The sequence below is a fragment of the Andrena cerasifolii genome, chromosome 4 (assembly GCF_050908995.1).
Source record: "Andrena cerasifolii isolate SP2316 chromosome 4, iyAndCera1_principal, whole genome shotgun sequence".
Classification (NCBI taxonomy): Eukaryota; Metazoa; Arthropoda; class Insecta; order Hymenoptera; family Andrenidae; genus Andrena; species Andrena cerasifolii.
Window position 1 is genome coordinate 19,731,766 of NC_135121.1, and position 18,672 is coordinate 19,750,437.

Sequence of the window (18,672 nt, forward strand, 5' to 3'; positions counted from 1 at the left end):
CGCGCGCCTTTCACTCTCTCTCTCTCTCTCTCTCTCTCTCTCACTCCCTTTCTCGCTATCTCTCTCTCTCTCGCTCTCCTCTCTGTATGGCCGGCTGCCTGCTCTTTTTCTGCCGGTTTTTCGACGCGAATTTCTTCGTTTCCACCCCACCCTTTGCCTTCCTGATTTCCGCTCTTCCTCGCCCGTGCTTCATCCCGACTCCTCGATTGTGCGCCGTGAATTACGGCGCTGGGATGGTGGCTATTAAGTGATCCATTAAGGATCACGTCTGGTGGTAATACTCGGTATAGCTTCACTTCTGAGGATTCGGGGGGAATATTCCCCATCGCGATTGCTCCGTGGAGATAGAAGGTGCGAGTTTGATGGATGCACTGGGGGTACCTCGGGTCGGTTTGTCCGTCCAGTCGCTTGGAGCATTGGATTCTGTTTCCCACGCAGCACCGTAGCGTTGCAGCAACGTTGCGGCAATATCGCGGTGCAAGATTGCAACGTTCCACCGCGTCGTTGCAGAGACGTTGCAGGTGTTCACTCCCATGCCCGCCCTGGGCAATATTGCAGGAGTGTGTTCCCGCAACGTTTCGGAGATTTTACGCAGCAATGGTCCTGCAACGTTTCGGGCAGTAGGGACAGAAATAAAAATAACGGTTTATTTTATATACGTGTCTGTGAGAAACGCGACGATATGAATGTGTGCGGAGTCGTAGTAGTATATAACGCCCGTGTGTCTTTTTCTCGGATAATTCTCTTCCCCAGGGGGATTCGAACCCACGCGACCTGTAGTTCCGTAGACGAACACTTTACCGCCGCAGCTGCAACCGCTGATTGAGAAGATTGCTTGCGTATTCGAACTTATACTCCTACCGTGCAACGCTTTAAACTCAAATTATTTAAAATCGAAGGCTCGCTTTGACAAACCCCATTAGGGTTTTGTAACGCTATAGGTGCGTACTACAACTTCCACCGGGTGTCATTTTAAGTTAGGTTGAAAACAGTCTTTAGACTGAAACTTTGCATTTTTCTTCTCTTCTCTTTTTTCTCTTGCTCGATTGCATATATGGTACGTGTTCGAGCAATAAAGCCGTTTAATAATAATAATAATAATAATTTCACACATTAAAATATATAGTACCTACTCTATCTAAATAAATTAAATTGATCTTCGAATATCCTCTGTAATTTCATGTACAAACAACTCTCGCGATAACACTTTTTTCATATCTTCAACGGCCAACGAGATATTCCATCGTATCCAGTTAAATGAAACACGCTGTAGAATCCACTCGACGTCGTGCACATATTGTAGGATCGCTGCAACTGGAACATTGCACGTCGATGTGCGCGCAATGTTACAGAATATTGTAGGATCGTTGCCACTGGAATATTGCAGTGGTAACGTGTGGGCAATATCGCTGCAATATTACAGGAACGTTGCCGCTCTAATATTGCAATGCAACCTGCAACGATGCAATATTGCGGCGGCGTTGCTGCAACGATGCTGCAACCGAGTCTGCTGTATGGGTTAGAGCAAGTGAGGAATGTGATTTGCTGCCTTTCAGAGAGGATTTCACTTTTCGAAGGGGTGTTTGCTGGTAGAAAGCAGTGATTCTGTATTCTCCGGGGAATGCACGACACGTGAATGTGTCCAGAAATATTGGTCACGTGGGGAATGTTGTCAAGTGAAGCTGGAGTCGAGGAAACGAAAGGAGAGATGAAAGTTGCGAACGGAGTAACAGAGTCCAGCGTCGCCAAAGATTCTTCGTCCTCGTTAATGGCTGATCTGCTCAAGTGTTCCCTCGAGTAAACTCAAAATTAATTGGGAGGACTAGAGTGGCTGCTCCGTTGCATCCTACTTTGAGAAGTGAAGATCACTTTTCCGGCGGAAAGCCATTGAAGAATCTTAGTCGCTGCTGGGCTCCAAAAGCATCTCCAACCCCTTCATTCGGCACGCTGCGTATTTGGTAATTAATAAAACAAGAAATGGTCCCGTGACCTTACGTTTAGAAAGTTTCCATTGCCTTCTAAAAAGGTTTCCGTTTTTAAAAACGCGTGCAATTCAAATCAGCTTGGTGTAACCTCTTTGTTTATGCATGCTCAAGAACGTCCAAAGAGTATCAGAGATTCTTCTCCTCCCAAGAGAGAAATAGCTACCCGAGGGCACGCCTGAAACTAACAAAATACACAAGATTTTCTGCTTTACGTCGCGGAATTGCTCTTATACGCTTCTCCACCGAGCACTCCAGACTTAAGTTTACCCGACAGAGCTCTCCAGAGCTTAGGGTCTCAAAACGTAAATTTTAGAGAACTCTAGTGGCAGAACGCTAAACTTGCAACGGGTAAAAGCGAAACACACTCCCCGCGGAGGATCGTGTTTCGCTCCTGCAATTAGACATGCAGCCATCAATTACGAGTAAGATTTGCAAATAAGATTTCAGTAAAAGTACAAACTTGTGGCTGATTAAAGGGTGGGTTTAAGTGGGACGACAGAACGAGATTTCTGTGCCCGATGACGAACGTTTCGTGCTCGTAGCGAGCAAAGAGGGAAAAAGGTATCGCCCGTATTCATCATCGTTAATATGTTTCGAGAAATCGTCCCATAAAGCCACTTTTTCGTTGTCGAATAATTGGTCGCAACATTATTCCCCGGCGGATTTACGAGCTGGTACCGAGAAGCGCGAGTGGACGGACGGTTCGTGTAATTTTCGAATTTCGAGAACGCGACGAATCATAAACAAAATGCACCACGGTACTCCTGCTCTCTCAGCGAATCCCCTAATTCGTCGGTCTCCACTTCGACATTTGAAAATATAAAGCACGCGCAACGTATAACTATTTCAGAGTCACCAACTTCTCCTCGAGCGATAATATAGGGGCGATTTAATTAACGCTGCTCTTCGCGTTACCTTTCAGTAACGGGAGCAGTAAAAAATTCGGTTCTGTGATAGATGTAATATTAAAACGTCACGCTTGTCTTTTTCCTGTTCAATTAGAACGGGCAGAGAAAAGTTGCCATCTACCCAGTAATAACTTTACAAATAAAAATGCTACGGCGAAGCTGATACAAATTGCAATATAGTTAAACGGATTGCACTCCTTGCAGGATGTGAAAGAAATATATTGGAGCAGAGAAACCAGAGAGAGAAGCTATTTGTACTTGGACACCATTCATTAAAACGTCAGGAACTGAACAGCGGGATCAGAGGAAATCCCTTTTTGCGAAGAGAGATCGAGTTGTGTGGATACTTTCATCCCCCCGTTCTATGTCTCAATAACTCGCGATGCCACGCTAATAAAACGGGGATCGTTTAATAGACAGACGTAGAATTACGTTTCGCTGTTCTCCCCTTGGAAATGAGTAAGCGGTAACCGTGACTTAATTCGCATTATTCTATGAGGCATGCAATTACGAGGCACCCAATAATATTCTCGCGTACGCCGCACGCTCCCTCTCAAATTACAGTATCGCGTTAGAAATTATGCGCCAAGGATATGGCGTTTAATCATTATCCGGAGCGGAATAAATCACTCTCCGTTTCACGAACAATGCCCGAGTTTTCCGGCGGCGAGGAAAAACGCGCCGGCTGATAATCGAATTTTGCGCAACGCGCCTGAAACCAGCCGCCTGCCCGTCGACACATGCCGCGTGAGTTTCCCGGTAATTGAGAAATTACACGACACGCGACACTAACGATTTCAGAAAGTTATGGCCACTGAAAGGCCGCCAGAGAACGCAGACGCAGGTTACGATAATGTGCAGTGCATTAATTTCTCACTGTGTTCGACGTACCGTGACGTTCGAGTACCCAAAAGCATAGCAATTAACATGTTTGGCCAAGACAGCACACAAGTGAGGAATGATTTTTCAAAGTGGTACATTTCCATGTAGAAACATTTTCAATAACCGCAACAAAAAAACTGTGGTACCTGCGCTTATTAAATAAAAGTCTTTTTTCTTTTTATTAGTACACGCACAGTTTATTCTTCCATCTGATAGCGGTAATGTTTTAAATTTAGCGACATTGTTTCAATGGTTTTTTAAAAAACAAAGCCTTTGGAGATTAGCCCTTTTGGTGGAAACTATAGAAAATAAGTCCTTTTGTAATGTACGCGTCAAGCTTCAAAAGCTTGATAAATGGAATGAATAGAAAGATTAGGGACAATCTTTCCTGCCCTTTCAAAATATAATATAACGTTTGTGGTTCCTTTGCTTTGACATAACAGAAGAATTTCACATTTTTATATATTCATACTCGAATTTTCCCTACGCACTATATGCGAACTACACGAAAATTACAGAACAAGTTGAAACCTACAGGAAAATGTCGGAACTTAAGTCACCTTTCTCGCAGAATTGCACACAGTACAACGAATTTGGACTATTTTTCGGACTTGTAACATTCAATAGCCGTTTCTTATAGGCTTTCGTGCCCAGAAAACGAAGCCGCGACCCGTTTGTCGCCATCGCCCTCAGTTTTTGAGAAAATCGATTTTGAAAAAAAACTGCAAATTTTCAAGTTTGAGCATCTTTTGTGTCGAAACGGTAATAGTTATTCGATTGTTCGTCGCGTCAAATTATTCTATGAACCCTCCCGAATACAACGATGTAAGTTATTGGTGCATTATGAACATTTAAATATGTTTAAACAACGATCGAAGGGGAAAGGACACCCGAAATGCACCAATTTTTGCGGATATCTTTCAATTTATTTCCAAAACTAAGGGTCTGGGACAAAATCTGACCATCCCACGCGATGCAGCAGATAATTTTCCCTCGAAAAGCATCAACAGAACTGGTAAGTCTCGTTTCGTTTTCAATACAGAAGCGAAATAGTTTGGCAAAACGTGCGGCGCCGACAGTGGTAGTCAACGGCGGCGCGCGATCCACTGCCGCTCAGTGTAACACAACCGCTTGATGCGCGTGACCACCACTGTCGGCGCCGCACGTTTTACCAAACTATTTCGCTTCTGTATTGAAAACAAAACGAGACTTACCACTTCTGTTGATGCTTTCCGAGGGAAAATTATCTGCTGCATCGCGTGGAGTAGTCAGATCTTCTCCTAGACCCTCAGTTTTGGAAATAAATTGAAAGATATCCGCAAAAATTGGTGCATTTCGGGTGTCCTTTTCCCTTCGATCGTTGTTTAAACATATTTAAATGTTCATAATTCACTAATAACTTATATCGTTGTATTCGGGAGGGTTCGTAGAATAATTTGACGCTACGAACAATCGAATAACTATTACCGTTTGGACACGAAAAATGCTGGAAGTTGAAAATTTGCAGTTTCTTTTTCAAAATCGATTTTCTCAAAAACTGAGGGTGATGGCGACGAATGGTTTGCGGCTTCGTTTTCAGGGCCCGAAAACCTATAAGAAACGGCTATTGAATGTCACAAATCCAGATGGCTGTTGTGCTGTGTAATTCGCCTTAAACCACCACCACGCTTTCGAGCACTGGTTGGCCCCGCTTTGGGGGCAAAAAGACACAGCACCACGTGATCGATCGCGAAAGTGTTGATAATGATTCCCACTGAAGATTCGCGCATCGCGTGTACCATCGAGCTCATTTTATGCTCGTTAAAACACATACAGCCAGGGAATTCAGCGAAACCGAGCCTTTGTCGATTCGACGACCAACATGGCTACACCAACTTATCAAGACGGCACGTATCGAGGGGGCGACGGATATACGTGCGCGATGTGTAGGCACGGTTATTACCGCAGATTTGTGGGCCTCGTAAATTCGTGGCTACGTGTTTCTTTGGGAAAAGGAACGACGAAAGAGGGTCGGCTGGCGACAGGTTCGCGCTAACACGGGGCCCCGATTAATACAGCCGTCGTGCAAATCCGAGAATGATTCACAGGCGACGGTAATTCAGTCGTCCACGCTTCTGTGGGCTTAGAAGCTGATTTTCCTAGGCCCACCTTCTTACGCGGCACCATTCCAGCAGCTTTATCGCCTGAGATACTCGCCCCATTCTCGGAACGCCGGAAAAATATTTCATCGCGACTCTCGCTGCGAGTTATCTGTTTGGGAAGATGGCACCAGCTTTGTTAGAAACGCCTAAATTGACGTTTCTGGCGGTTCTTTTCTTTTTTTTTTTTGTCGAACTTGGTTTCGAGCGAAGAAGCATTAAGTATGTATGTATTGTTCAACGAGTAAGGAAGTCGAACTTGGATTCCACGAAAGTGTGAGGCTCGATTCCTTGGCGCCTGCCCGCAGATAATTATCTTGGCAGTTACAAACTAGCAACGTATCCTTGTTCACACCTATGAATCACGAGTAACCGGAAGAAGAGGGTGTACCGTGTAACCGGGAAGACATACGATCACGTCTAGTTTCTCGAATTATCCTCCGTAGAAGCATCGTTTCGCGAAACAATTCGTGTTTGTGGTTCTCCGTCCAATCGTCACGGTGTAGCGCGCCCGTTCGAGGGAACCGCCACTTGTCCCTGCAAACTTTCACATTCTTATCAAACATCCACTCAGCAAACAATATATTCGAGATATTCCAGAGCCAAAGGAAAAAGGAAGCTTCCCTTATATTTTCTACTTTAAATAAGAAATCTGATGCATCGACTTTATTATTATTATTGCGGGCAGCTCTTTTTGTAAGTCTGCCCATATTATTTAAAGTAAATGTAGCTATACAACTGAACTAACTAAAAAGAAAAAAATAAAAAATTTAAAAACAAATTAAAATCGACTTAAAAAGAATTAAAAGTGCACCAAAAAGAAAAAACTAATTTTTTTCCTTACTTAATCCACGACTCTCAATATTTTTAAGTCGGCGCCAGATTGACACATTGCAAATGACGAGGCGTCGACATAAAAATATTGAGAGTCGTAGATTAAATACGGAAAAATATTTTTTTCTTTTTAGTGCAGTTTTATTTTCCGAAGCCGGTTTATATTTTTCTTTTAAATATTTTATTTTTCATAATTCTACTGTCATAAAAATGTATTTTACTTGTTATACCGTTAAATAAACTACCTTCAAAGTTGCGAAAGGATTAGCGCATTGGTATCTTTGCAAAAAATTCCCCAAAGTTGATAAAAGTATAAGCCGTTTACAGGGACTTCTCCCCTTAAAGATCATATTGAAATCGCCTACCACATTATATGCCTCGCAATATTAGCGCAATAATTGAACGGCATGGAAATGGCAGAAATCCATATAATAGACAAGTTCCTCGGAATGTCCAGCGGGTATCATGAACCAGCGCCACGTTGCAGGTCTGAAGAGCGACCGAGGGGAGCATCCTCCAGAGGCGTAACCCCGAAGATTCGAGAACTGATCGCGCGCTTTGATCAGCTGTCACGAAGCTGCCGGTAATTGCTCGGGCGATCTTCATCGCCCGTTGAAATTAATGAATGCGCGGACGCGCGGCTGCCGTTTCCAACGGAGGCGCTCGTAAACGGGCTTAACCCGTGAGGCACGAGCGTCGTAAAACACGAAGACAAGTGGCAGGAAACACGGCGGTGACAAGCAAAGAAATGGATTGGCCCGCTTTAATCATCGAGAGACCAGGGTCACTTTTCGCCCGAGCAGCCGTCCCTCGGCCCCGCCGCGGACACTTTCGCGGCGGGAGCAACCGCCGGCTCCCCGGTATCCGTTATCGAGGAGTAGAATCGGGGCTCGGAACGGCTAGGAGGAGAATTTATCAGCCGCGCGAAAGTGTCTCATACTCGACGGAGCGCCGCGCGTTTGTACCGCTCGGCGCAGCTGAGGATCTGCTTTGAAACGTATGACGGGTATATTTTACTGGCCGCGAACGGATCGCTTCGTTTCTGAGAAGCCACTCTCCGCCCGTAATTGCGAACTTGCTTTTCCAGATGCACGGGCGTGTGCGGCGCCTCCGCGAGGAACGTGGCACTGTGGAATAGCCAAAAAACGACGCCGGTCGTCGCGGAATGAGCGTTATCAACCCCATTTGCGCTCTGAATTATTCACACGCCTGGCTGTAAATCTTGGCCGCGGGCAGGCGAGGGCTTAAACGAGTTTTAAAAATCGATCTCTCGTATTAAATCTCGTGTATTTTGCTCGCTTTTCCATGGGGGCTCGCTGCCTCGCTGCATCACCTTATCGAAGCACCCTGAACTCAGCTAAAGTGAAACAAGATCGAGCGTCCATCAAACCGCCAATCGAACGTCCATCACTGAATACACCAGCGCGATTCCCGTCCCTGCAGATACCTGGCAATGTAGCCAAGCATCCCAGCTATCAATGGCGCTACCCGCGATAGCGTAACAGTCTCGTCGCTCCAGCGGAACGGCTGACCGTTCCCCCCCCCCCGAAGCAGCTTCCTCCTGCTCGGGGCCGTAATTCAGAGAAACAAGCCTCACCGTCAGGCTAATTTTCCTCCCAATTAAAGCCTGTCGGCAGAAGGCGCGAACGCGCCACGGATTAAAGCGTACTCGGTCCTTTCCCTCCCTTCTTTCATTGCCGAAAGATTTAGAAGAAAGGATTAGAAGCCGCGAGGGGAAGAAAATTGGCAGCTCCTTTAAGTATCTCGCGGACAAGTCAACATCCCAGCAACGTATTTAGCACAGTTTTGGGGTATTAGCACTTCCAACGGCGAACCGAGCTTGATTCTCTGCCAAAGTAAACGCTCGAGGACTTTCAGACCATTCTTTCGATGCTTTGCGGAAAATATCGACGCGAGAACGTGAGTGTAGACGCGTGGCGTAGGGGCGCCACGAAATAAGTGTACGTAGTCTCCTGAAGGATGTTGTTTTAAACACAGCAATCGAGTGGGCCTCGTTTCGGTTACTATATCTCTGCGCAATGCGCGCCCATAGCTGTCGTTGCAGCGGATAGAAGCGGGGCTGGAGGATCAACGAGGGGGCCGTAAAAATAATGAAGATCGAGCTGCCCTGGAAGTAGTTTATTATGAAAACCGCACGATGTGCCGAAGGAGTTAAGGGCTTGGCCTAAACTTACGGCTCTGCTCCGTACACTCGGCCGAGGTCTTTGCACCGTGAAGTTTGCTTTATAAATATCAGCCGGTGCAGCGGACTGTCTAGAGAAACGAACCGTGTCTTGGATGAAACGAACGGGGCCTACCTCGGATCCTCCTTCGATCCCGAGTCCCAGCGAATCCGTTCGCCTGCTCTCCCCATTATTATTTGCTAATATCCAGCGATCTACGTACCGTTACCTCTAACCCAGCCAACAGTGAAATCGGAAAATGCTGCTCCGGGATTCCGCGTTAGCCGAGCACTATCGACCGGGGGAACAGCAGCGTCTAATATGTTAATGCGAACTGTTCTTTGGGTAGGCTGCCTTCTGGAAGGAGAGGGAGGGTCACTTCCTTCATCCAGCGCTCAAGTACGCAGATTTTAAGCTGTCGAAAGCTTGGGCGCGTCTACGTTCCTCCTCCTTTCAGGGCGAATGGTAAATTCAGGTACCATCGGGTTGGATCGCATGCAGAAGAGATAAGGTATTTTAGTGACGAGTCTCTTCGTTATAGGCACACCTTGCTGTGCAATTTTTTCAGTGGGACAGTCAACTTTATCCTGAAACGATGTTGGGAAAGATCACTGATGGGTGCGGCAGGAAACGTTGCTGGAGATCTGCTGAGAAAGAAATTAGAAAATATATTATTGGATTGGTCCATGTACATAAGGTTTACGAATTTCTTTGTCATTCAGGGGACTAGGCAGTCAGAAACTCGATTTTTTTCTTGCATTTTTCCAAAGTACCGCCCTTCCCGAGTAAAATACCGTTTGGTTTATGTTAAAATTCGCAAAATTCAGGAGTTTACAGCTGAAAAGGGTTTGTGCGCAGGTAGACTAGATTCCTCTTTTGAAACTTTAAACGCGTTTTTCTCGGCACATTTCCTCCTCGTTTTTTCTGGGATTGCGAGCAAAACGCGGAGGTACAAATCGATTTGAAAAAAAATAAGTGTGTGAAAACTTCTATTTTGACCAACAAAAAAAATAATAAAGTGGCTCCTTTCCCTGGCGAAAAATCACGGTTCTTTAAAATTTGCCGTTTTACAGCCGCTAGTTTATAATTTTGCTTCTTTTTCAATAGATTCAGGGTAAAATGAGGGCCAGGACAAAGTGGCAATTTCAGAGAATATTTCACAATTCAATTTCTTACGGCCAGAATCAGACGACTGTGGCACTGTCATACATATGTATGTATTATTCAAGTAATTTTTTTTTACTGTTTATAGTGTTAATAAACATTACCCAAAAGTACTGGTCACAATTTCTGTTCATCTCCTTGTAATTAATTTGCAAAAAAATACTTGATTTTCGAGCGATCTGACTGTCTAAGTAGTCCCCTTAGGATTTGAATAATGTATAGAAAGTATATAAAAGCCCATCGCCCCCGATTATACATTTCTGAATATTACTCCAAGTTCTTGTTACCTTATGTAGCACGCGGCGTACGTACACATTGTACACAATAAAGAACATCTCGGCGTTTTGTACGACTGGCAATTAAGGATAAAATCGCCACACTACAATCTTTCAACGATTTAATGTATTATTTATTACATAAATAATCTTACAATTATAGACCCGTGTGGCTCGCGCTGTAAATTAAACGTGTGTTCAGGTTCCACAGTGTTTCCTGTACAAGTGATTTCACAGCTCGTTACCAGAACTAAGAACTATATTCTTTCTACGAGAAAGGCTTGCGCGCGTTACGAATTATAAATTTTTAATCTCCGCTATATCGCAAGGAGGAAAAGAAAATAGATTGAAATATTATTCTTACTCCTCTATAGATTCGTCTAACCGTACAAATATATTTTTCTTACGTAATCGCTATCATCGAGAGCACTGGCTTATATATCTGACCACCCAGAAAGAGACTTTTAATGCACGATTCATGAAAATCGAGTTGCCTTCTTACTCTAGTCCAATACACCGAACTCCGTGCGCGAAGTAATGAATTTTCGATGCAAGCTAAAACTAACTAACAATTCACTCCCATTCTAAGGAGCTCGTTTACGAACATGATAATAAAAAGAGAAACGAAAGGAAGCTGTAGCTCTCGCGTACCTCCTCGCTGCCTGCCCTTAACTCGTACGTATATAAAAATAATTCACTAATCACTCACACAATAATTCATCACCCATGCACGCTGCGCGGGATAAACGGAACCAAGTCCTTCGTCGTAGAAATATTCGTGGTACGCTTTCGAAGGAAATCGTGAACAAATGTGCGTGAAATTTCTGCGCCAGCTTTCCTTATGCCTTCTAACGTTACTTTGTACTGACCCCGACTCGCTCTTTTAGCGTGCAAATCGTATGCGATAAAAGAATCGGCGTTGCTATTAATCGGAAATGATGTAACGTATGCTGCGTTTAGTTCTCAATATCTCTAAGCAAACCAGTCTAGCCTTTTTCATTTCTTTCGGGTGTTTTGCCTCGTAGTAACGAGATTCGCGACAGGAGAATGTAATTGTCTTCGCTTACCGTGACCAGCGACGACAAAAGCCTGCCATGTGCTTTTTCACGAACGTTCACGGTCTAATTATTACGGCTGATTGGGTATTTCTTTGTAGCGTTTTTGAGTCTTCCGCCACAGCGCCTGCTTCTTCTCCGTCGTGGAGTCTAGCTCGATCGTAGGAAACTCGCTGGTAGCTCCTAGCCCGGTTTTGCTGGGATTATTCGTCAGGGAGACCTGCAATCAAAGCACACGCGGACGTTAGTTGAATAAATACATACTTTCTTCAATATTATCGCGGTCCACGCTCCAACAGTCACCCTTGTAACGCTAACAACCACCTTTATAACGAATTTCCACGCACGAAAGATTCATTTAATACGACAGAATATTGTAATGCATTTAAAATTGCGTACTCTAGGCAGCCCTATGGATAGGGATGCTCACGATTATCGCCCGGGACTGATATCGCGTAATATCGCCACTCTGGATGACCGTAGGCATATTGCGGAGATGTTTTTTTTTATATGAGGTTATTAATGGTCGTATAAATTGCCCTGATCTGCTAGGCTTGGTTGCTTGTAATGCCCCAGTGAGGCATACGCGAACCAGGCCTCCTTTTCATTACTATGCGGTTGATCCAATTAATAGAGCGATGAGTGTAGCCAACGAAAACTTTAGCGGCGTGGACCCTTTTCTGGGGTCTCTTAACTCGTTCAGGACGTCATTACATAGGTATGTAAATCAACTACACCGTGACACTTAGGCCATCCATTAAGCTTACTTATTTAGGTATTACTCACTTAATATCGTGTAAATTGTATGTGCTTCGACTCTGTATATTGCACTGTCTTTGTATTTCGTATACTATGGGTATTCACGTATAATGTTGTATTCCGTATTTTTCGTATTACTTTTATTTTATTAAATAACTTTATACAAATAACGGAAACTAAGACGATTACAGATAAATACTAGATTATAGATTCAGAACTAGATTCTCGTGTCCAGACTATTCGGACTGAAGTGCTCAAGTGCTTCTGACTGGAAGAATTGCGTGTAATATATATATATATGTACGGTTTTCGGTAAGCTGAAAAGTGGGAGTTGTCCTAAGTTTAACGGTCGTTAAGGGATGAGGCATAGAGATCGAGGTTCAAGGATGAGTAATAGGGTACGGATAAGGTCATAAAAGAAGGACTTCAGGATGCTTACTATTGCTATCTGGAAAACTAACGCGCTGACTAATACTTTATATAGATTTAAATGACGTTGGTATACAACAATAATAATAATAATAATAATAAATTAGGGATGGGTTTCTCGAAGCTTCAAAAGCTCGAAAGCCAAGGAAGTTCCGAGTTTCGAAATCCTGCACTTTTTTCGTGTTTCGAAACTCTCGAAACTTGGGTTTATACAAAAACCGGGTTTCGAATTTCAGTATTCCACAAAAACTGGTTAAACCGGCTGCCGAATCTTTACAAAAAATTAAAACAGTAAAAAATATTTATACTTATTCCAAAATGTAGTTTTTTTTTTAATATTTATGGAGCTACAAAAATGTAACAAAATAAAATATACTCCACACAAAACCGAATAGAAAAAAAATAAAAAAAATAAAATCCGTACAAAATAAAAATTATAAATCTTTATTTCATTTAGTAATTTTCTTCAGCAAATATGAACACACGAAGATAATTTTCACAGTAAAATTTCAGGTCATAGTGTTGACATTTTTAATTAAATACTCGATTAATTTTTAAATTCAAAAACCGGTTTACGAATTTTACAAATTTATCCCACAAAACGGTTTTTAAGCGCGGTTTTTAAGAACCGACGACAAAGTATAAAATCGCTGAATAAAGAATCAGCGCGCCTCGAAAGTTTGTATATTGTTATATTTCATTTAACTATGGCCAATAGAGATTTGTGCAGAAATTTTGTTCTCTTCGGCTCTTAAAGCAAGATGTTCCACTTGCAGAACAGAATCAGCCCTACAACTTTCGGTTCCCAGTTCCGAGAATTTAAATAATTAGCTTCGAACCCACCCCTAATTTAAATCGTAAATTTATTAAAACCAGCGGCCTGCCAATTTTTATCCCAAAACTCCAGGATCGAAGCCATCTCCTTTTCAAAGCATCGAAAGCAACAAGGATCTTCCAGGTTACACGCATACTTGGTATCCGGCAAGATATCGAACTTCCCATTACAGATTCCGAATTCGCTTTGCATTCCTTTAGCAACTGTCTCGGTGGAAGCAAACATCGAGAAGTTTCCCCAGAAAAATACCATCCCCGTTCGAATCGCAGAGGTCAATCCTGCTCAGGCGCAGCGTCTGTTCGCCTAATTGTATTGTTTGTCTCGCGGCTCGATTCCCGATGCATTCCGTCGCAAGGAACGCGAAAAACACGCCAGAGGTCGAACAGGAAAGCGAAACGTCGTTTGACGGCTGCTCTTATCGGAAGAAGCCAGGGAGGGAGAGAGGGTTATTTTAACTTTTGAGTCGCATCCAGTGGGCAGAACACCCTCTCTCGAGGCGTATTTGGGCCAAGTGGCCTTCCCCCGTCTGGCTTGTAAATGAGGCCCTATCTACCGTCGTCGACACTTGACTTACTTGGTTGAAAGGGGAAAAAGACGAAAACGAGAGACTGGAAAGAAGAGCGCAGAAAGGAAACAAGAAGAAAGGATCTCCCCCCTTGCGCTCGGCGGAGAGCCACGAAAACAAGGTCCGATTCTAGCCCGGAGATAGAAATTTCAGGGGAAATACTTTAATCAGGCTGCGTGGCGATCGAATGGGAACTGTGCAGGTAAAATGTAATTTAATCCCGAATGGGAGCTGAACAGAGATTTCAATTTAATTTATGTTCTTATTACGTAGGATTTCTCTATTAGCAGAGTGTGAAATTTCATTTGTATCTCAGATGTCAATTGAAGCGAAAGAAATTTAGTTCGATTCCCTTGTTTCGTTCGACAATATATATATATATTAGAAGTATTTAGACGCGTTGAATCTATGTAGATTGGCCGTTTATTTAGACCGGCAGGAAATTCTGTAATGAAGCCTACGAAAAATTCGTCCCACCCTGTAGCAGCCTTTAGGAAAAATGAGAAATGTTTCTCGGTGCAGTTATTCGGGAGGTAAGCCGCTCAGAGAAATCACAAGGTACACTTTGCAGCGTTCCTTTCCAAGCTCTTCGCGCCTCGAAAGAAGCTCGTCTGAAATTTTTTTAAGTGGCCGCCGAATGCACCGCCGCGAATGGTTGCTTTAAATCGAGCCAAGTGTTCTTAGGTTCGTCTACGTTGGATTCGTAGAGCCGCAGAAGTAGCACGCTCTGGTGCGGCTCAGGTAAGGAACGACGAAAATCGCAATAATTAATGTAATTCCGATTAGCTTGTATCCTGAGGAAAAAACCTGCTGCTCCCAATACGAAAAATACAAACTTTCCAAATACACGGCAAGGAAGCTACGGATTGCGGGGTTGAAATCGTGAAGCATAGAAGAATTTAAATAAAAAACACCCTTACACTTTATAGACATTGATTTCAATAAAAACGCTGCCGAGAATTTCGAGTACGATCAATTATCCCTGTTCGAAAAGAAAAGTTGAAAACTTGATTCGACGCTCAAGTTGAAACGCTCTAAATAATAAAGAGGTGAACTTTATTCGTCGGATAATCTAAAGCTGAAGTATAATTTTTTATTCGGTTACTATCGAACTCTGAAGCAGCACACTGCTACCCGCGAAGGTGCAAAGTTGCATCCAGAAACGTGGCCAGTGGCTGGACGATTCGTGGCCGTCGCGCTTCTTCCCTGATAATAAGAAACGAGCGACAGAGGACTCGCGAAAGGGAGGCAGAGGGAAAGGCAGAGGCAGAAAGACGAGAACGGGATCATGATCGAGCGACGGACGCGTTATCGTGCGCGTAAAATGAGCGCTCGTTACCCGATTGACGAGCTCGCGAGATGTTCAGGAGCAAAACGGCTCGGCTCCAGTTTCGCTTTCTCGCTCGACGATGATGGCGATGATGCATCCGTCTGGCCTGTCTAGACCACTTATATATCTACTATGTATATATATATATATATGAGCACACACATAAAGATATTATAACTGGCGCTCGCTCGCCTCTTCCTTCTTCTCCTCTCGCCAAAGCCCTCTGTCTCCCTTCCACCCTCGATTCGACGAACGGACCTTGCGAATACATTTTATCCGATTTATGTCACGAAAATGATTAATCTCCCAGACGGTACGTTGTCTCGGGTGGAATCGGTAGGTCGGCGCACGCGAAACGCCGCTTTCCCAAAGCTTGAATTTCGCGGCACCGTGATAACATGCACGGAACACGCTTTATCTGCCGATTGTCTCGCGCCAGGCTGAGGAGAAAAGAGTTCCACCGCGGCCCGCACGTGTTATGCCCGTTTCACGCGTCACACTTTTGGCGTACCACCCGCTGGCACATCGGCTTCGTTCGGTTCTCTGTAGCTTTCCCCCACGTGGGAGTTATAGAAGTAAAAGTGTAATCCTTAAGGGGAGGTACCGGGCTAAAAGTCGATTTTTTTGTATTTCATTTTTCGAATGTTCAACATTTTAGGAATACGTGTTTAAAAGGATTTGTTGAAATTCGTAAAATTACCGAAGTTATAGGCATTTGAGTAGCGGCAAATGCATGGGTCACGACCGGTCACTCGGCGCTCACGTAAAACTTCAAACGCGTTTTTCTCGAGACAGTGTTCTCAAAACGGTGGGACCTGTATCTTCAAAAGTTATTATCCGATACGACTGAAACTTTTTTTATTTTGAAGAATATACTTCTGGCTAGGGGGGGGGACTAAAAAAAATTACAAAAAGTTGAAAATTTATAATTTTTAAAGGTGTTGAAAGGACGAAAAATACAGGGAAAAGTGATTTCAAACGTGAAGTGTCGTTATTTTCTAAAAAAAATGTAATTTTTGTAATTTTTTTTAGTTCCCCCCCCTCCTCCTAGAAAAAGAATAATCTTCAAAATAAAAAAGGTTTCAGTCGAATCGGATAATAACTTTTAGAGATACAGGTCCCACCGATTTGGATCAACTTTTTGACGCCTTAACTTTAACGACTCCCCAGGGCTGTGTGCACTGATTAATTATAAAACAAAAAACATATTTCTATAATTTAAGACATCCTTAATACAATGCAAAAAGTCCCATTAAATTATATATAGTAGTTTTCCTTTAATTAATTCCTAAAGGTCACCTATATTTTTGGCTCTAGACCGGAAGGTCCCCTTAAGGGCACTAGGCAGTCGTTCCTGTCTAAAATGAAGCATTTCTGTTACAATTAATCACGAAGAAACAATTTGAAACTGAGGCTTGTTCTTCGGCATGAAGTTTATTAACATCATAAGCTTTGAAAAAAAACTTGTTTGTTTAGTCAAAAATATGCATTACATATGACGCTACAGATGGATCATTAAAGAGGCTTTTTAAAAAAAGTTTCTTTTGTTTTGCAGTGATGAACTCAGAAAGGGATGTTCCAATCGATTCGAAACAAATTCGAGCATCTTCACAAAATGTGTAGTTTCGGACCAGGCTTAAATTAAATGTTAATGAAAACTCTTAGAATAAGGTCGAGAATCGCGGAAATTCCTAAAATCAGTTATTCTCGACCTCATTCTGCGATCTTTAATCCTTTGCAGCTCAGAGCAACGTTAACCGAGTTTCATTAATCTACAAACGGGTTTTTTGAATTATCATTACAGGCTCGCAAAAAAAAGATGAAAAAAACGACCTTTTCATTTTTTTTTTGCTATTCCAACCAAGTGCATTTTTTTCAAAACAACGAATCACGTAAATTAACAAACTAACCATTCAAGCTTCTAAAAAAAACTCAAGTCGTTTGGATTAATTTAAAAAAAATGATGCGATTTTAAAGAGTGTACGATTATGGCTGCGAGCCACTGTATATGTTAAAAACAAATTTACTCTGTGAGACTTCGCGTCACCGTTTATGTCACAAAGTGGGACGTCACTGTTTTAAGGGTTAACACGCTCGGTGCTGCGTTCTTTTAGCAAGACGCGAATTTTTATTACGCTTGCACATCGTGGAAGGTGTGTAAGAGGAAAAAATTCCGTGAAAGATAAATGACCTAAGGTAAGAATGTACTGTTTACTAGCTGTTGTCGTCGCACAATTCCTTGAACTAAAAGCGGTGTGCGAGTTCAGCCCGTCAAACGATTCTAATAGGCTAATCTCGTGGCAATGGGTTTGTGTCTGTCTCGAAAGTGGCGTAATCTACTGCCAAACCATTATCCTTCAGCCTAGCGTTTCTGACACGTGGCGAGTACTTAATCTTTAGGAGGTGAACACGGTCGCAGTTACCAGTTCTAGTTAGATTCGTCGTTGCATCTCGCGCAATTAAATTGCCGAAGTTAGCTCAGCTTCGTGCTTCGAGTGGCTAAACGAAAGGCTCGGGTAAGAATTTTGTTTCGTGCGAATTCTTAAATTGATGAAATCGCTGGGCGACTAACAGGTGAAATGAAATTCGACCGAAGCAGACATTTATCGGAGCCTACGGCGAATTGGAACGTGCCCGCGTCTGATTGAGGTTTACAAACATCGATTGGCTCGATCAAGTGTTTGAAAGAGGAGGCGATACGCGGGCCATCGACCGTTCGCGTCTAAACTTATCACAGCTGCGCGCAATGGACAGATGGTCGAGACGACACCCGGATTACTTATTGAAAACGGATTAAAAGTGTCGGTGGGAGCCATCTAGCAGCCCGTTATAGGATTCAGACGCGCATAAATCGGTGAGTGAACCGAAGGAGCTTCGCGCGACACGAAGCGCAGACATTCGAATCAGTCGAACAATATTCGATGGGCTGAATTATTCCCCATCGAGCCCGATAGCGAATCTCGCGACCCAGATATCATGCTTAGTTTATGAGAAACTTCTCCGCTGTGCAAATCGAGCTTCAGCCAGGTCACGGCTGGTACCAACCGCGAGACTTTGAATTATTCAGTCACGCTAGACCACCGGCGACTCCCGCCCCGAGTAATTAAGCACCGAACTAACCATTTGCTTCAAACGACGAGAGTGCTTCGAGGGATGTCGCGATTTTATTAAAAGAGGATTTCGCTAGCGACTGGAAACCTGAACGATATGAATGGATCTTACAAGGAGAGTATTTTAGGTGTCCGCCTCCGATCATTTTGATGTTTGGATGTGTTATAGAGCATCGAAAAATAAGAAATACGTGTTTTTTTATTTTTCTCCGTTTTCATA

The 18,672-nt window shown here is 43.3% G+C and overlaps 1 protein-coding gene across 1 annotated transcript in view; it reads right to left on the reverse strand.

Annotated features, from left to right (window-relative positions):
* Window positions 1–10,481: 10,481 nt before the first annotated feature.
* Window positions 10,482–18,672, reverse strand: part of LOC143367695 (angiogenic factor with G patch and FHA domains 1) — a 42,075-nt gene continuing 33,884 nt past the window's right edge. The window contains exon 9 of the mRNA XM_076809774.1: window positions 10,482–11,644. Within this exon, the coding sequence (XP_076665889.1) occupies window positions 11,498–11,644 (147 nt within the window). The 3' untranslated portion in view covers window positions 10,482–11,497. The remainder of the gene's footprint in view (window positions 11,645–18,672) is intronic.